Source organism: Hyperolius riggenbachi, chromosome 1 (assembly GCF_040937935.1).
Source record: "Hyperolius riggenbachi isolate aHypRig1 chromosome 1, aHypRig1.pri, whole genome shotgun sequence".
Lineage (NCBI taxonomy): Eukaryota > Metazoa > Chordata > Amphibia > Anura > Hyperoliidae > Hyperolius > Hyperolius riggenbachi.
This window is the reverse complement of record NC_090646.1, coordinates 221,070,907-221,087,041: the sequence shown is the minus strand read 5'-3', so window position 1 is coordinate 221,087,041 and position 16,135 is coordinate 221,070,907. Positions and strand designations below refer to the sequence as shown.

The 16,135-nt window shown below is 47.5% G+C and overlaps 1 protein-coding gene across 1 annotated transcript in view; it reads right to left on the bottom strand.

Moving 5' to 3' along the window:
* Positions 1-14,453, bottom strand: part of LOC137571526 (EF-hand calcium-binding domain-containing protein 14-like) — a 97,664-nt gene extending 83,211 nt beyond the window's left edge. Inside the window, exons 1-2 of the mRNA XM_068280759.1 lie at positions 14,383-14,453; positions 3,804-3,997 (exon numbers count right to left, since the gene is read on the bottom strand). Coding sequence (XP_068136860.1) covers positions 3,804-3,997; positions 14,383-14,384 — 196 coding nt within the window. The 5' untranslated portion in view covers positions 14,385-14,453. The remainder of the gene's footprint in view (positions 1-3,803; positions 3,998-14,382) is intronic.
* Positions 14,454-16,135: the final 1,682 nt, after the last annotated feature.

Sequence of the window (16,135 nt, the reverse complement as noted above, 5' to 3'; positions counted from 1 at the left end):
TACATGTGTCTAAAAAAGACACTTGATCTGAACTGACATGACAAGTCAGTCTAATTTCTCCACAGCATTGTGACAAATATATTTTAAAAGCCTCTAGTGTCGAATGTGGCCCCACCCATACGCAAAAAATGTCGTCTATATATCTAAGCCAACACCTGGCGTGTTGTTGAAAGAGACGACTATTGTAAACAAACGCTTCCTCAAAAAGACCCATGTAAAGGTTAGCATAGGACGGGGGCCACATTCGACCCTATCGCCGTACCTCGCAGCTGTAAGAAGAACTCACCCTGGAAAGAAAAGTAGTTACAACGTAGTACCACATTCAATAAATCCAACACAAATGTCCGTTGGTCAGAGGACAAATCAGTTCTGGTCATAAGAAACCAGTCTATAGCCTCTACACCTCCATCGTGTGGGATGGAGGTGTAGAGGCTCTCAACATCAAAGTCACCAAAAGGGGGTCTTCTTCCCCCATTTCAACTTGTTGGATTTTCTGGAGGAACATATTGGTATCTTTAATATAAGACTCCAATACTACTACCAAAGGTTGTAAAATCCTATCCAGGAACTGAGCTACCGACAAAAATAGAACCCGTGCTGGCCACAATGGGTCTCCCCGGTGGACGACACAGGCTCTTATGTATTTTAGGCAGGGTATAAAACCTAGGTGTCAATGGGTTATCCTGAATAAGAAACTTAGCTAGGCCCTCATCAATAATCTCCTTTGCTCTGGCTTTTTCAACAATGCTTTTAATTCTATTCTGTATAGACAATATAGGATCCTCCTGAATCTTACAATAGATATCAGATTGTGCCAACTGTCCTCTAATCTCTGTCTCATAGTAAACAGTATCCAAGACTACTACAGCCCCTCCTTTGTCTGCTGGACGTATAGTAAGTTCAGTTCGTTTCTTTAGATTATCCAAGGCACAGCGTTCATCTTTGGTAAGGTTAGATTCCATCCTTTTAAGTTTTTGTAAGTCCTCATGTTGTTTAACATCCTCCATCACTTTTCCACAAAACGTGTCAATCACTAAGTTACTAGATGGTACAAAGGTACTTTTATTTCTGAGACCCATCTTTTTCAATTTAAACATAGACTCATCCTCTATAATCTCCCTTTCACCAGAAAACTGTGGAAAAGTCCCGAAAAAATATTTCAATTTTATGGTTCTAAAGAACCTGTAAAGTTCATGATCTAGTTAAAAAAAAAATGGGTCTATTGGTGGTACAAAAACCCAAACCGTAATTCAAAACTTTCTCCTCAGTAGGTGTTAACACATGACTAGAGATGTTCACCACTAGCTGTGGATTTTCTATTGGTTCCTCTTGCGCAACTCCATCTGGCTCCTGACCGGCTCTTTTTGAACGTTTGCACCTGGCCCTCCTACCGTCCCTCCTACTGCTCCTCTTTTTGGGGAATTCTCCCGTGAGGACAAAAAATCAGAGGCTGAGGATCCTTGACCCCCTCCTTGTGGGCATGGTATTCTCTTTTTAGGCTTTAATGGTCTATTGAATTTGCGTGCTGTAGTCGCCGGAATCATCTTTTGCCAGGCATATATATATCCATTGATGTAGTCCTGTGAGTCACGGTTATACTTGGAACGCTTAGTTTCTTCAATGGTTTTGGTATGTGCCACAATCTTCACTGATAATTGGTCTATGAAACTTTGCATTTCAAACATTCAAACATTTGCCTGTTCTTTTAAAACAGGGTGGGTAAGAGATTATATTACCTATCTATTTTTATAACATAACTAATGTAACTTAATGACAGTATGTTTGTTTAGGCTAGAGTTCCTCTGTAAGTGTAAAAGGGTTTGTTACACTTGCAGATATTAGACAATGTTTAAGGTGAACTTTAGTCTAACATTAATTGTGCTGCTAGTGCTAGCTTTGTACCACCCAATGTAGTACAAAGCTAAGAAAAGTTTGCTCAAAATTTGATAGAGAACCTATGAAGAGGTCTAAAAGCAGCAGTTGGAAGAAGGAACCCTTTGAATCTGAGAGGAGGGTTTGGCAAAGGGAGAGTGGTCCAAAATGACAGAAGAGAGATGTAAAAGACTCATTGATTGTTACAGAAAACTATTAACACCAGTTATTTCTTCCAAAGGGTGTGCTACCAAAAATTAAGTTGAGGGTGCCAATAATTTTGTCCAGGTCATTATAGCCTTTTTGTTTGGAGTGTCTTATTTATTTGTTTCTCTGCCTTTTTGTGTTGGTCTAGTGGAAACATGACAATACTTAAAGAAAACCTGAACTGAAAATTAAAAGTCAAAATAAGCATACACAAGTCATACTTACCTTCCATGTAGTCTACTCCTCAGTGTCTTTCTCCTGTCCCGTGTCCTGTTTGTTCACTGTGATCAAGGGAATTTTCCATCCTCCCAGGGGCGTAGCAATAGGGGTTGCAGAGGTAGCAACCGCATCGGGGCCCTTGAGCCAGAGGGGCTCTCCCTCAACTAATGTATTAGCTCTCTATTGGTCCTGTGCTCATAATAATCACTTCTATAGATACTTTGAATAGTGGTAATACTTAACAAACTGTTTCCCATCCTTTTCTTGCACCTCTGACACTGTTGTTGCCCTATGGCAGGTTTTGGTGCGCCATATCAATTGTTACGTATAAAGTGCTTGGGGGGGCCCCATTGTAAAACTTGCATCGGGGCCCACTGTTCCTTAGCTACGCCACTGCGTCCTCCATTTTGAAAATGGCTGTTACCCATAACAGCTTTCTGGTCAGCACACAGTTAAACTGTAACATTGCCCACGTGAGCCATAAGGAAACATGGACATTACCTGGTACATCAGTTTTCCTCTCAGCTATAACTGACAGCAACTGATATTTTACTGACAGCAACTGATATATTTCAGATCTGACAAAATATTGTCAGAACTGGAAGGGATCATTGTCAGAAGAAAATGGTGAGCTTCTGAGAGGAACTGATGGTGAGGTAACTATGTAATGTTCATTTGAAGTTACCTCATTTGTTTATTTTAAATATTTTTACTCAGTACAGGTTCTCTTTAAACATATGTAATTGCAGGTATGTTCCAGGAGAAGTGGTGCATTTTCTGACATGAATACAAGGGTGCAATTTTTTTTTTTACCACAGCTTTATCTGTCTTATCAATTCAAATCCATTGGTAGAATAAAAACACATATCCATGCAACACAAAAACCACTTAACGCATAATATGGTTTACAGCCATAAATATCTCTTAGTGATATAACTCTTCATATCTCAGCAATAATCTCTACACTACAAGATAATGGTAACGTTATTTCCCAATGGGGGCTTTATATGAATTACATATTGTTGTTTTTTGCCTTTTGTGTTATCATTTAGGCACTCACATTTTGTAGCTTTATAAAATTCACAATTCCTTCCTGAAGGCGGGTTTAAATATGAGCTCCTATTGGGAAATAGATATACTGTTGTATTGTGGTTTCGAGTTTATTGTGGATCATTAATGGAGATATGATGAAGCTTAATGTCATTGAGAGGTATTTATGGCTCTGAAAAATATGTGCTTTTAAGTGGCTTTCTGCTTCAGTGAATATGTAGCTTTTGTATCAATAAAGTGTTTCTTAAATGCAGATATATTGAGGATGGTCCTAATTGGTCAGTCTTCTGTGTCTCCATACCTTATTTAGATGATTTTTGACCTTACACATTTAGACTACAGTTGGAGTTGGGGAGAATTACGGTATGCTCTTTTGTTACAAAATGTTTTCAAACAGCAGACACATATATAATTACTGCATACAGTAAAATATTATAAAAAAAAAATCTGCTTACTGTTCTCATCCAAGGGGTTATTCTGTAATGTGTTTTTTTCCAGTTTAGAGTCTTTTGTGTCCTTGCATTTTGTCACAACGAAGATGTATAAAGCTATTTGTGACAAGAACAGAAGCATTATAAAAATGGTATGGCAAACCCACTGTGGCTGCATCCATGTCTGTTTATTGGAGAATCTTCTCAAATGTGGCTTCCTGAAATGTGCAAATGAAAATAAAATCATGGCTTGTTATACTTTTCTATATGCTTATTAAAATAATGTGATCGTATGGACACTGTGAACTACATGACCAAATAATCTGTTATTAAATTCACTTTTATCCTTTAACATGTATGTTTACTAGAGTTGGGCCGAACCTCCAATTTTAGGTTCGCGAACCGGGTTAGCGAACTTCCGCGGAAGGTTCGGTTCGCGTTAAAGTTCGCGAACCGCAATAGACTTCAATGGGGATGCGAACTTTGAAAAAAAAAAATTATGCTGGCCACAAAAGTGATGGAAAAGATGTTTCAAGGGGTCTAACACCTGGAGGGGGGCATGGCGGAGTGGGATACACGCCAAAAGTCCCCGGGAAAAATCTGGATTTGACGCAAAGCAGCGTTTTAAGGGCAGAAATCACATTGAATGCTAAATGACAGGCCTAAAGTGCTTTAAAACATCTTGCATGTGTATACATCAATCAGGTAGTGTAATTAAGGTACTGCTTCACACTGACACACCAAACTCACCGTGTAACGCACCGCAAACAGCTGTTTGTGTAGTGACGGCCGTGCTGGACTGGTGCGCACCATGGCGAGAGTGCAGGTTTTGGTGGCTTTACAGCCCATATGGTCGCCTGGCTGATGTAGCTGAATGACAGAACAGTGACTGTCCAGCTGATCAAATTTGGTCTGACCACAATGAAGCAACGACCTTATTATCTTTTGTGTGCCCCCCGAGACACTCATCTAGGCGCCGGTCATTGCTACATTGTGATACGCAAGCCCCTTCACCACGGCAAGGTAATGATCACGAAGGGGAATGGGCGCATGTACATGCCTTTTCTTTTGTTGTTGCAGCTGCCCGCAGTGCAGCCAGAAAAATTAGGCAGTCATGTACACGCACTAGAAAAATTATTACAGCGGCCGCTGCTAGCAGGGGCCAAAAAAATTCAGCAATCCGCCTGGAGTCCCGGACCCTGTTGGTGGTGGCGGAGAAGGTAGTCAAGCGGCCTGCAGGCAGACATGCTGTGTGGAGGGACTGGGAGCGACTTAGTCTTCTTGGGGCAGGCCAGGCAGCCAGTCACACGGCGTGCAGGCAGAGATGCTGTGTGTGCGGGGACTGACTTAGTCTTGGGGCGAGCAGCAGCCCTCCGGGATCCATGCCTCATTCATTTTGATAAAGGTGAGGTACTTAACACTTTTGTGACTTAGGCGACTTCTCTTCTCAGTGACAATGCCTCCAGCTGCGCTGAAGGTCCTTTCTGACAGGACGCTTGCGGCAGGGCAGGAGAGAAGTTGGATGGCAAATTGGGACAGCTCTGGCCACAGGTCAAGCCTGCGCACCCAGTAGTTCAAGGGTTCCTCATCGCTGTTCACAGCAGTGTCTACATCCACACTTAAGGCCAGGTAGTCGGCTACCTGCCGTTCCAGGCGTTGGTGGAGGGTGGATCCGGAAGGGCTACGGCGAGGCGTTGGACTAAAGAACGTCCGCATGTCCGACATCACCATGAGATCGCTGGAGCGTCCTGTCTTTGACTGCGTGGACACGGGAGGAGGATTAGTGGCAGTGGTACCTTGCTGGCGTTGTGCTGTCACATCACCCTTAAAGGCATTGTAAAGCATAGTTGACAGCTGGTTCTGCATGTGCTGCATCCTTTCCACCTTCAGGTGAGTTGGTAACAGGTCCGCCACTTTGTGCCTGTACCGAGGGTCTAGTAGTGTGGCCACCCAGTACAGCTCATTCCCCTTGAGGTTTTTTATACGGGGGTCCCTCAACAGGCAGGACAGCATAAAAGACGACATCTGCACAAAGTCGGATCCAGTACCCTCCATCTCCTCTTGCTCTTCCTCAGTGACGTCACGTAAGTCAACCTCCTCCCCCCAGCCGCGAACAATACCACGGGAAGGTTGAGCAGCACAAGCCCCCGGCGACGCCTGCTGCGGGTGTTCTCCTGCCGCCGTCCCCTCCTCCTCCTCCTCCCCCAAAGAAACACCTTGCTTATCATCCTCTGAGTCTGACTCATCTTCTGCACACGACTTCTCTTCTTCCTCCTCCTCCCCCCTCTGTGCTGCCGCAGGTGTTGAGGAAACAGCTGGGTCTGATGAAAATTGGTCCCATGCCTGTTCCTGCCGTAACGGTTCCTGGTCACGCTCATTCGCAGCTTCATCCGCCACTCTACGCACAGCACACTCCAAGAAGTAAGCGTAGGGAATTAAGTCGCTGATGGTGCCCTCACTGCGGCTCACCAGGTTGGTCACCTCCTCAAACGGCCGCATGAGCCTGCATGCATTTTTCATCAGTGTCCAGTTGTCGGGCCAGAACATCCCCATCTTCCCAGACTGTTTCATTCTACTGTAGTTGTAGAGGTAGTGGGTGACGGCTTTCTTCTGTTCTAGCAGGCGGGAGAACATGAGCAGGGTCGAATTCCAGCGAGTCGGGCTATCGCAAATGAGGCGTCTCACCGGCATGTTGTTTTTCCGCTGAATTTCCGCAAAGCGTGCCATGGCCTTGTAAGACCGCCTCAAATGCCCACAGAACTTCCTGGCCTGCTTCAGGACATCCGCTAAGCCAGGGTACTTTGCCACAAATCTTTGAACAACTAGATTCATGACATGTGCCATGCAGGGTATGTGTGTCAGCTTCCCCATATGCAAAGCGGCAAGCACATTGCTGCCGTTGTCGCACACCACGTTGCCTATCTCCAGGTGGTGCGGGGTCAGCCACTCATCCACCTGTTTCTTAAGAGCAGCCAGGAGAGCTGCTCCAGTGTGACTTTTCGCTTTGAGACAAGACATGTCTTAGATGGCGTGACACCGTCGTACCTGGCATGCAGCATAGGCCCTGCGGAGCTGGGGCTGTGTAGCTGGAGAGGAGAACTGCCACTCAGCCAAGGAGGAGGAGGACAGCGAAGAGCATGTAGCAGGAGGAGAGGAGGTGGCAGGAGGCCTGCCTGCAAGCCGTGGAGGTGTCACAATTTGGTCCGCTGCGCCCTGCTTGCCATTGTTCACCACCAGGTTGACCCAATGGGCTGTGTACGTAATGTAGCGGCCCTGCCCGTGCTTGGCAGATCAGGCATCCGTGGTCAGGTGTACCCTTGACCCAACGCTCTTCGCAAGAGATGACACCACTTGCCTCTCAACTTCACGGTGCAGTTGGGGTATGGCCTTTCTCGAAAAATAAGTGCGGCCTGGCATCTTCCACTGTGGTGTTCCGATGGCCACAAATTTACGGAAGGCCTCAGAGTCCACCAGCCGGTATGGTAACAGCTGGCGAGCTAACAGTTCCGCCACGCCAGCTGTCAGACGCTGGGCAAGGGGGTGACTGGCCGAAATTGGCTTCTTCCGCTCAAACATTTCCTTCACGGACACCTGACTGCTGCTGTGGGCAGAGGAGCAGGAACCGCTCAAGGGCAGAGGCGGAGTGGAGGAGGGTGCCTGTGAAGGTGGAAGGGAGAAAGCGGCAGAAGCAGATGATGCACCTGAAGGAGGAAGAGGAGAAGGAGGGTGACTTTTCTTTTGTGTGCGGCTGCTGCTTTTGCTCAGGTGGCCATCCCATTGCTGTTTGTGCCTTTTCTCCAGGTGCCTTCGTAAGGCACTTGTCCCTACGTGAGTGTTGGCCTTTCCACGGCTCAATTTTTGTTGGCAGAGCGAACAGATGGCTTTGCTCCGATCTGAGGCACACACATTAAAAAATTTCCACACCGCTGAGCCACCCTGGGATGTGGGCACTATGGGGACCTCAGCAGCTGATGCTGAAGCGCAAGTTGGCTGGCTGTACATAGGTGGCGATACATGGTGCCGGACACTGCCACCAGCTGTTTCTGACGAAGAGCTGCCCCAGTTTCTTTCAGCAACTTCTCTCCTCCTACTACTCTCTGACTCCCCCTCTTCATCTCCTCTATTAGGAACATACAGAGGATCCCTATCATCGTCATCATCGTAATCATCCTGCCCAGCTTCGCTTGCCTCAGACAAATCCAAACATGCACCATCAGTAGGTCCTTCATCCTCCTTACACGTTACATCCATAGTGTTGCCGCGTAACTCAGACATATGAGTTGGTGAAAATTCATCTGGCTGTAACAACAATGGCTGTGCATCAGTGATTTCAACACTAAATAATTCTTGCGAAGTGTCAAATGCAGCGGAAGTGGTGCTAGTAGTAGCGCTGGTGGCTGAGCAAGATGAGGTGTTCTGTGTCGCTAAATACTCAACCACGTCCTGACAATCTTGGGAGGTGATGGGACGTGCCTTCTTCCGAGCACTGTACTGTGGGCCAGGTCCACACGAAATTACATTTACACGACCTCGCGCAGACCTGCCGGGTGGCCTTCCTCTGGCTCTGGCACTACCTCTTCCTCTACCTGTTTATCCATATCGGGTATGCACGGAGTGGTATATCACACTGCGTGCACTCACGTAGGTAGGTGGGTTCACTTAACTGCACAGGTATGCGCACTGATGCGGTGGGTTCACTGAACAGAACAGGTATACAGTGGCGGGTTCACAGAACAGGTATGCAGTGGCAGGTTCACTAAATAGAGCAGGTATGCAGTGGCGGGTTCACAGAACACGTCAGGTATACAGTGGCGGGTTCACAGAACAGGTATGCAGTGGCGGGTTCCCTGAACACAACAGGTATGCAGTGGCGGGTTCACTGAACAGTACAGGTATGCAGTGGCGGGTTCACTGAACAGTACAGGTATACAGTGGCGGGTTCACTGAACACAACAGGTATGCAGTGGCGGGTTCACTGAACAGAACCGGTATACAGTAGCGGCTCCACTGAACAGAACAGGTATGCAGTGGCGGGTTCACTGAACAGTACAGGTATACAGTGGCGGGTTCACTGAACAGAACAGGCATACAGTAGCGGGTCCACTGAACAGAACAGGTATGCAGTGGCGGGTTCACTGAACAGTACAGGTATACAGTGGCGGGTTCACAGAACAGGTATACAGTGGCAGGTTCACTGAACACAACAGGTATGCAGTGGCGGGTTCACTGAACAGTACAGGTATACAGTGGCGGGTTCACAGAACAGGTATGCAGTGGCAGGTTCACTGAACAGAACAGGTATGCAGTGGCGGGTTCACTGAACAGTACAGGTATACAGTGGCGGGTTCACAGAACAGGTATGCAGTGGCAGGTTCACTGAACAGAACAGGTATGCAGTGGCGGGTTCACTGAACACAACAGCTATGCAGTGGCGGGTTCACTGAACAGTACAGGTATGCAGTGGCGGGTTCACTGAACAGTACAGGTATACAGTGGCGGGTTCACAGAACAGGTATGCAGTGGTAGGTTCACTGAACAGAACAGGTATGCAGTGGCGGGTTCACTGAACAGGTATACAGTGGCGTGTTCAATGAACAGAACAGGTATACAGTGGCGGGTCCACTGAAGAGAACAGGTATGCAGTGGCGGGTTCACAGAACAGGTATGCAGTGGCAGGTTCACTGAACACAACAGGTATGCAGTGGCGGGTTCACTGAACAGTACAGGTATACAGTGGCGGGTTCACAGAACAGGTATACAGTGGCAGGTTCACTGAACACAACAGGTATGCAGTGACGGGTTCACTGAACAGTACAGGTATACAGTGGCAGGTTCACAGAACAGGTATGCAGTGGCAGGTTCACTGAACAGAACAGGTATGCAGTGGCGGGTTCACTGAACAGTACAGGTATACAGTGGCGGGTTCACAGAACAGGTATGCAGTGGCAGGTTCACTGAACAGAACCGGTATACAGTAGCGGCTCCACTGAACAGAACAGGTATGCAGTGGCGGGTTCACTGAACAGTACAGGTATACAGTGGCGGGTTCACTGAACAGAACAGGTATACAGTAGCGGGTCCACTGAACAGAACAGGTATGCAGTGGCGGGTTCACTGAACAGTACAGGTATACAGTGGCGGGTTCACAGAACAGGTATGCAGTGGCAGGTTCACTGAACAGAACAGGTATGCAGTGGCGGGTTCACTGAACAGTTATACAGTGGCGTGTTCACTGAACAGAACAGGTATACAGTGGCGGGTCCACTGAACAGAACAGGTATGCAGTGGCGGGTTCACAGAACAGGTATGCAGTTGCAGGTTCACTAAACACAACAGGTATGCAGTGGCGGGTTCACTGAACAGTACAGGTATACAGTGGCGGGTTCACAGAACAGGTATGCAGTGGCAGGTTCACTGAACAGAACAGGTATGCAGTGGCGGGTTCACTGAACAGGTATACAGTGGCGGGTTCACTGAACAGAACAGGTATACAGTGGCAGGTTCACTGAACACAACAGGTATGCAGTGGCGGGTTCACAGAACAGGTATGCAGTTGCAGGTTCACTAAACACAACAGGTATGCAGTGGCGGGTTCACTGAACAGTACAGGTATACAGTGGCGGGTTCACAGAACAGGTATGCAGTGGCAGGTTCACTGAACAGAACAGGTATGCAGTGGCGGGTTCACTGAACAGGTATACAGTGGCGGGTTCACTGAACAGTACAGGTATACAGTGGCGGGTTCACAGAACAGGTATACAGTGGCAGGTTCACTGAACACAACAGGTATGCAGTGGCAGGTTCACTGAACAGTACAGGTATACAGTGGCGGGTTCACAGAACAGGTATGCAGTGGCAGGTTCACTGAACAGAACAGGTATGCAGTGGCGGGTTCACTGAACAGTACAGGTATACAGTGGCGGGTTCACAGAACAGGTATGCAGTGGCAGGTTCACTGAACAGAACAGGTATGCAGTGGCGGGTTCACTGAACACAACAGGTATGCAGTGGCGGGTTCACTGAACAGTACAGGTATGCAGTGGCAGGTTCACTGAACAGTACAGGTATACAGTGGCGGGTTCACTGAACACAACAGGTATGCAGTGGCGGGTTCACTGAACAGAACCGGTATACAGTAGCGGCTCCACTGAACAGAACAGGTATGCAGTGGCAGGTTCACTGAACAGTACAGGTATACAGTGGCGGGTTCACTGAACAGAACAGGTATACAGTAGCGGGTCCACTGAACAGAACAGGTATGCAGTGGCGGGTTCACTGAACAGTACAGGTATACAGTGGTGGGTTCACAGAACAGGTATGCAGTGGCAGGTTCACTGAACAGAACAGGTATGCAGTGGCGGGTTCACTGAACAGGTATACAGTGGCGTGTTCACTGAACAGAACAGGTATACAGTGGCGGGTCCACTGAACAGAACAGGTATGCAGTGGCGGGTTCACAGAACAGGTATGCAGTGGCAGGTTCACTGAACACAACAGGTATGCAGTGGCGGGTTCACTGAACAGTACAGGTATACAGCGGCGGGTTCACAGAACAGGTATGCAGTGGCAGGTTCACTGAACAGAACAGGTATGCAGTGGCGGGTTCACTGAACAGGTATACAGTGGCGGGTTCACTGAACAGAACAGGTATACAGTGGCAGGTTCACTGAACACAACAGGTATGCAGTGGCGGGTTCACTGAACAGTACAGGTATACAGTGGCGGGTTCACAGAACAGGTATACAGTGGCAGGTTCACTGAACACAACAGGTATGCAGTGGCGGGTTCACTGAACAGTACAGGTATACAGTGGCGGGTTCACAGAACAGGTATGCAGTGGCAGGTTCACTGAACAGAACAGGTATGCAGTGGCGGGTTCACTGAACACAACAGGTATGCAGTGGCGGGTTCACTGAACAGAACCGGTATACAGTAGCGGCTCCACTGAACAGAACAGGTATGCAGTGGCGGGTTCACTGAACAGTACAGGTATACAGTGGCGGGTTCACTGAACAGAACAGGTATACAGTAGCGGGTCCACTGAAGAGAACAGGTATGCAGTGGCGGGTTCACTGAACAGTACAGGTATACAGTGGCGGGTTCACAGAACAGGTATGCAGTGGCAGGTTCACTGAACAGAACAGGTATGCAGTGGCGGGTTCACTGAACAGTACAGGTATACAGTGGCGGGTTCACTGAACACAACAGGTATGCAGTGGCGGGTTCACTGAACAGAACCGGTATACAGTAGCGGCTCCACTGAACAGAACAGGTATGCAGTGGCGGGTTCACTGAACAGTACAGGTATACAGTGGCGGGTTCACTGAACAGAACAGGTATACAGTAGCGGGTCCACTGAAGAGAACAGGTATGCAGTGGCGGGTTCACTGAACAGTACAGGTATACAGTGGCGGGTTCACAGAACAGGTATGCAGTGGCAGGTTCACTGAACAGAACAGGTATGCAGTGGCGGGTTCACTGAACAGGTATACAGTGGCGTGTTCACTGAACAGAACAGGTATACAGTGGCGGGTCCACTGAACAGAACAGGTATGCAGTGGCGGGTTCACAGAACAGGTATGCAGTTGCAGGTTCACTGAACACAACAGGTATGCAGTGGCGGGTTCACTGAACAGTACAGGTATACAGTGGCGGGTTCACAGAACAGGTATGCAGTGGCAGGTTCACTGAACAGAACAGGTATGCAGTGGCGGGTTCACTGAACAGGTATACAGTGGCGGGTTCACTGAACAGAACAGGTATACAGTGGCAGGTTCACTGAACACAACAGGTATGCAGTGGCGGGTTCACTGAACAGTACAGGTATACAGTGGCGGGTTCACAGAACAGGTATACAGTGGCAGGTTCACTGAACACAACAGGTATGCAGTGGCAGGTTCACTGAACAGTACAGGTATACAGTGGCGGGTTCACAGAACAGGTATGCAGTGGCGGGTTCACTGAACAGAACAGGTATGCAGTGGCGGGTTCACTGAACAGTACAGGTATACAGTGGCGGGTTCACAGAACAGGTATGCAGTGGCAGGTTCACTGAACAGAACAGGTATGCAGTGGCGGGTTCACTGAACACAACAGGTATGCAGTGGCGGGTTCACTGAACAGTACAGGTATGCAGTGGCGGGTTCACTGAACAGTACAGGTATACAGTGGCGGGTTCACTGAACACAACAGGTATGCAGTGGCGGGTTCACTGAACAGAACCGGTATACAGTAGCGGCTCCACTGAACAGAACAGGTATGCAGTGGCGGGTTCACTGAACAGTACAGGTATACAGTGGCGGGTTCACTGAACAGAACAGGTATACAGTAGCGGGTCCACTGAACCGAACAGGTATGCAGTGGCGGGTTCACTGAACAGTACAGGTATACAGTGGTGGGTTCACAGAACAGGTATGCAGTGGCAGGTTCACTGAACAGAACAGGTATGCAGTGGCGGGTTCACTGAACAGGTATACAGTGGCGTGTTCACTGAACAGAACAGGTATACAGTGGCGGGTCCACTGAACAGAACAGGTATGCAGTGGCGGGTTCACAGAACAGGTATGCAGTGGCAGGTTCACTGAACACAACAGGTATGCAGTGGCGGGTTCACTGAACAGGTATACAGTGGCGAGTCCACTGAACAGAACAGGTATGCAGTGGCAGGTTCACTGAACACAACAGGTATGCAGTGGTGGGTTCACAGAACAGGTATGCAGTGGTGGGTTCACAGAACAGGTATGCAGTGGTGGGTTCACAGAACAGGTATGCAGTGGCAGGTTCACTGAACAGGTATGCAGTGGTGGGTTCACTGAACAGGTATGCAGTGGTGGGTTCACAGAACAGGTATGCAGTGTTGGGTTCACAGAACAGGTATGCAGTGGTGGGTTCACAGTACAGGTATGCAGTGGTGGGTTCACAGTACAGGTATGCAGTGGTGGGTTCACAGAACTGCAGCTCGCCCTACTCCCACTAATGCAGGCACACGAGTGACCGTAATGGCCGCCGCTGCCTGCCTTATATAAGGGGGGTGGGGCTCCAGGGGCTAGTGTAGCCTAATTGGCTACACTGGGCCTGCTGACTGTGATGTAGAGGGTCAAAGTTGACCCTCCATGTGCATTATGGGGCGAACCGAACTTCCGCAAAGGTTCGCCTGCGGGACGCGAACGCGAACCACGGAAGTTCGCATGGAACCGTTCGCAGGCGAACCGTTCGGCCCAACTCTAATGTTTACATATCAGGAACCATTGCACAATAATAATTAAAATAAATATCCCTGCAGTAGGGAGAATCTTGAATTTTTGCTAAAGTACTTTCATATCAAAACTTTCAGTTTAGCATCAGAATCAGAATCAACTTTATTCGCCAAGTATGGCGGGCGCCGCACCCGGAATTTTTTGTGGACACACAACAATTGGCATAGCAACATCAACATGGTACAGATAATCGCTACATAGACACAACAGCAGTTTGACAGACAGTAACAGCAATTGGCAAACAACACATGGTACAGATCTTAGCTATAGAGACACCCTGACGTCAATTTAACAGACAGCAGCAGCTCATAGTTCAGATGGGCAGGACTATCTTATGCAAAACAGACATTTGTACGGTGACGTGGTACAGCGTGGCCAGCTGGAGACAGTTCCTTCCGTGCGTGTATTCCGCAGGGGGTGGCCGGGGAAGGTTAGGGGATGTCAGTTGGGAGAGTGCATGAATTAAGTAGGGCAACCGCTTGGGAAAAGAAGGTGTGTTTATGCCTCGTGGTTTTGGTGAGAATGGTCCTATAACGGCGACCTAGAGGAAGGGGGACGAAGAAGCAACTGCCCGGGTGGGAGGGGTCTTGAATGATCCTGTTTGCCCTGGACCTCATTCTAGATGACTGAATGATGTCCAGGGGTGGTAGGAGTGACCCGATGATCTTCTCAGCAGCACGGATCACCCTTTGGAGTTTGTGTTTGTCCCTTGCATTAGAGTACCAGACAATGATGGAGGAGCAAAGGACAGACTCGGTGGTGGCAGAGTAGAAGTTGATCATTAGCTTCTGCGACATCCCGAACTTCTTCAGCTGCCTGAGAAAGAACAGCCTCTGCTAGGCTTTCTTTTGAATTACGGAGGAGTTTGCATCCCATTTCAGGTTGTCCGTGAAGGTGGTACCAAGCATTTGATGAAATATTCTTAAAAACATATTGGGATATTCTATAAGATACTCAATCAAAGGACAACTGAAGTGAGATGGATATGGAGGCTGACATATATATTTCCTTTTAAGCAACACCAGTTGCCTGGCTGTCCTGCTGATCCTCTGCCTCTAATACTTTTTTAGCCATAGCCCCTGAACAAGCAGGCAGCAGATCAGGTGTTTCTGACATTTTTGTCAAGGTTAGCTGCATGCTTGTTTCTGGTGTTATTCAGATACTACTGCAGCCAAATAAATCAGAAGAGCTGCCAGGCAACTGGTATTATTTAAAAGGAAATACTTATGGCAGTATTCATATTCGTCTCACTTTAGTTATCCTATAAATAAGAAACAAGAGCTTTAAGGAGCCCTTAAAGGACCCCTTAATTCGCCGGCGCTTGAAAAAAGGGCAAAAATGCCATAGGTGTTCACACCTATGGCATTTTTGCCCTTTTTTAAAGCACCGGCGAATTTTAAAACTGCACTAAAATGCTTGTGCGGTGATTTCCTATGAGAGTGTTCACATCTGAGCAGTTCGCTTCCGATCTGCTCAGCAAAGCGCTGCCTGTACCATTTTCTGGAAAATCGCAAAGAGCTTGAAAAAGCGCTTTGTATAGTGCTTTAAACCGCTTTAAAGAATAAATACATTGTATTTATTTTTTTCCGGGTCAGAGTTCACTTCTTGACTTGCATCAGGAAGTGAGAAAACGAACCACTCAGCAAAAGCGCTTAGAAAAGCACTATATCAAAAATCGTAGCGGGCAGTGGAGCAATTGCGATTTTAGATTGTGATTTTAGAACAAAGCCTGCAGAAAGTTTTATTTCCTGCTCATTGACTTTAGTCAACTGTTTTTTCATGGCCATACTCTTCTGCCAACATTCTCATCTTCCTATACAATTATATAAAAGTAAAAAAAATGAAAAATAACTTTGTTACTTGGGGTGGAAAACGCTAGCATAAATATTACAATTAGTTTTTAAGGGCTGTGCAGTCCTTCATGATGTTGTAGGTTCCACACCTTTATACACCATCCCTTGAGCTGTATAGAGGTTCTTTACCTTTGTGTATGAAAGTATAATTCACATCTGTGCAAATAAGAAGCTGCCATATTTATCTTCTTAACAACAAACAATGGAATCAGAAGGGAATGGGAACATATGATCTACATACTTGTCC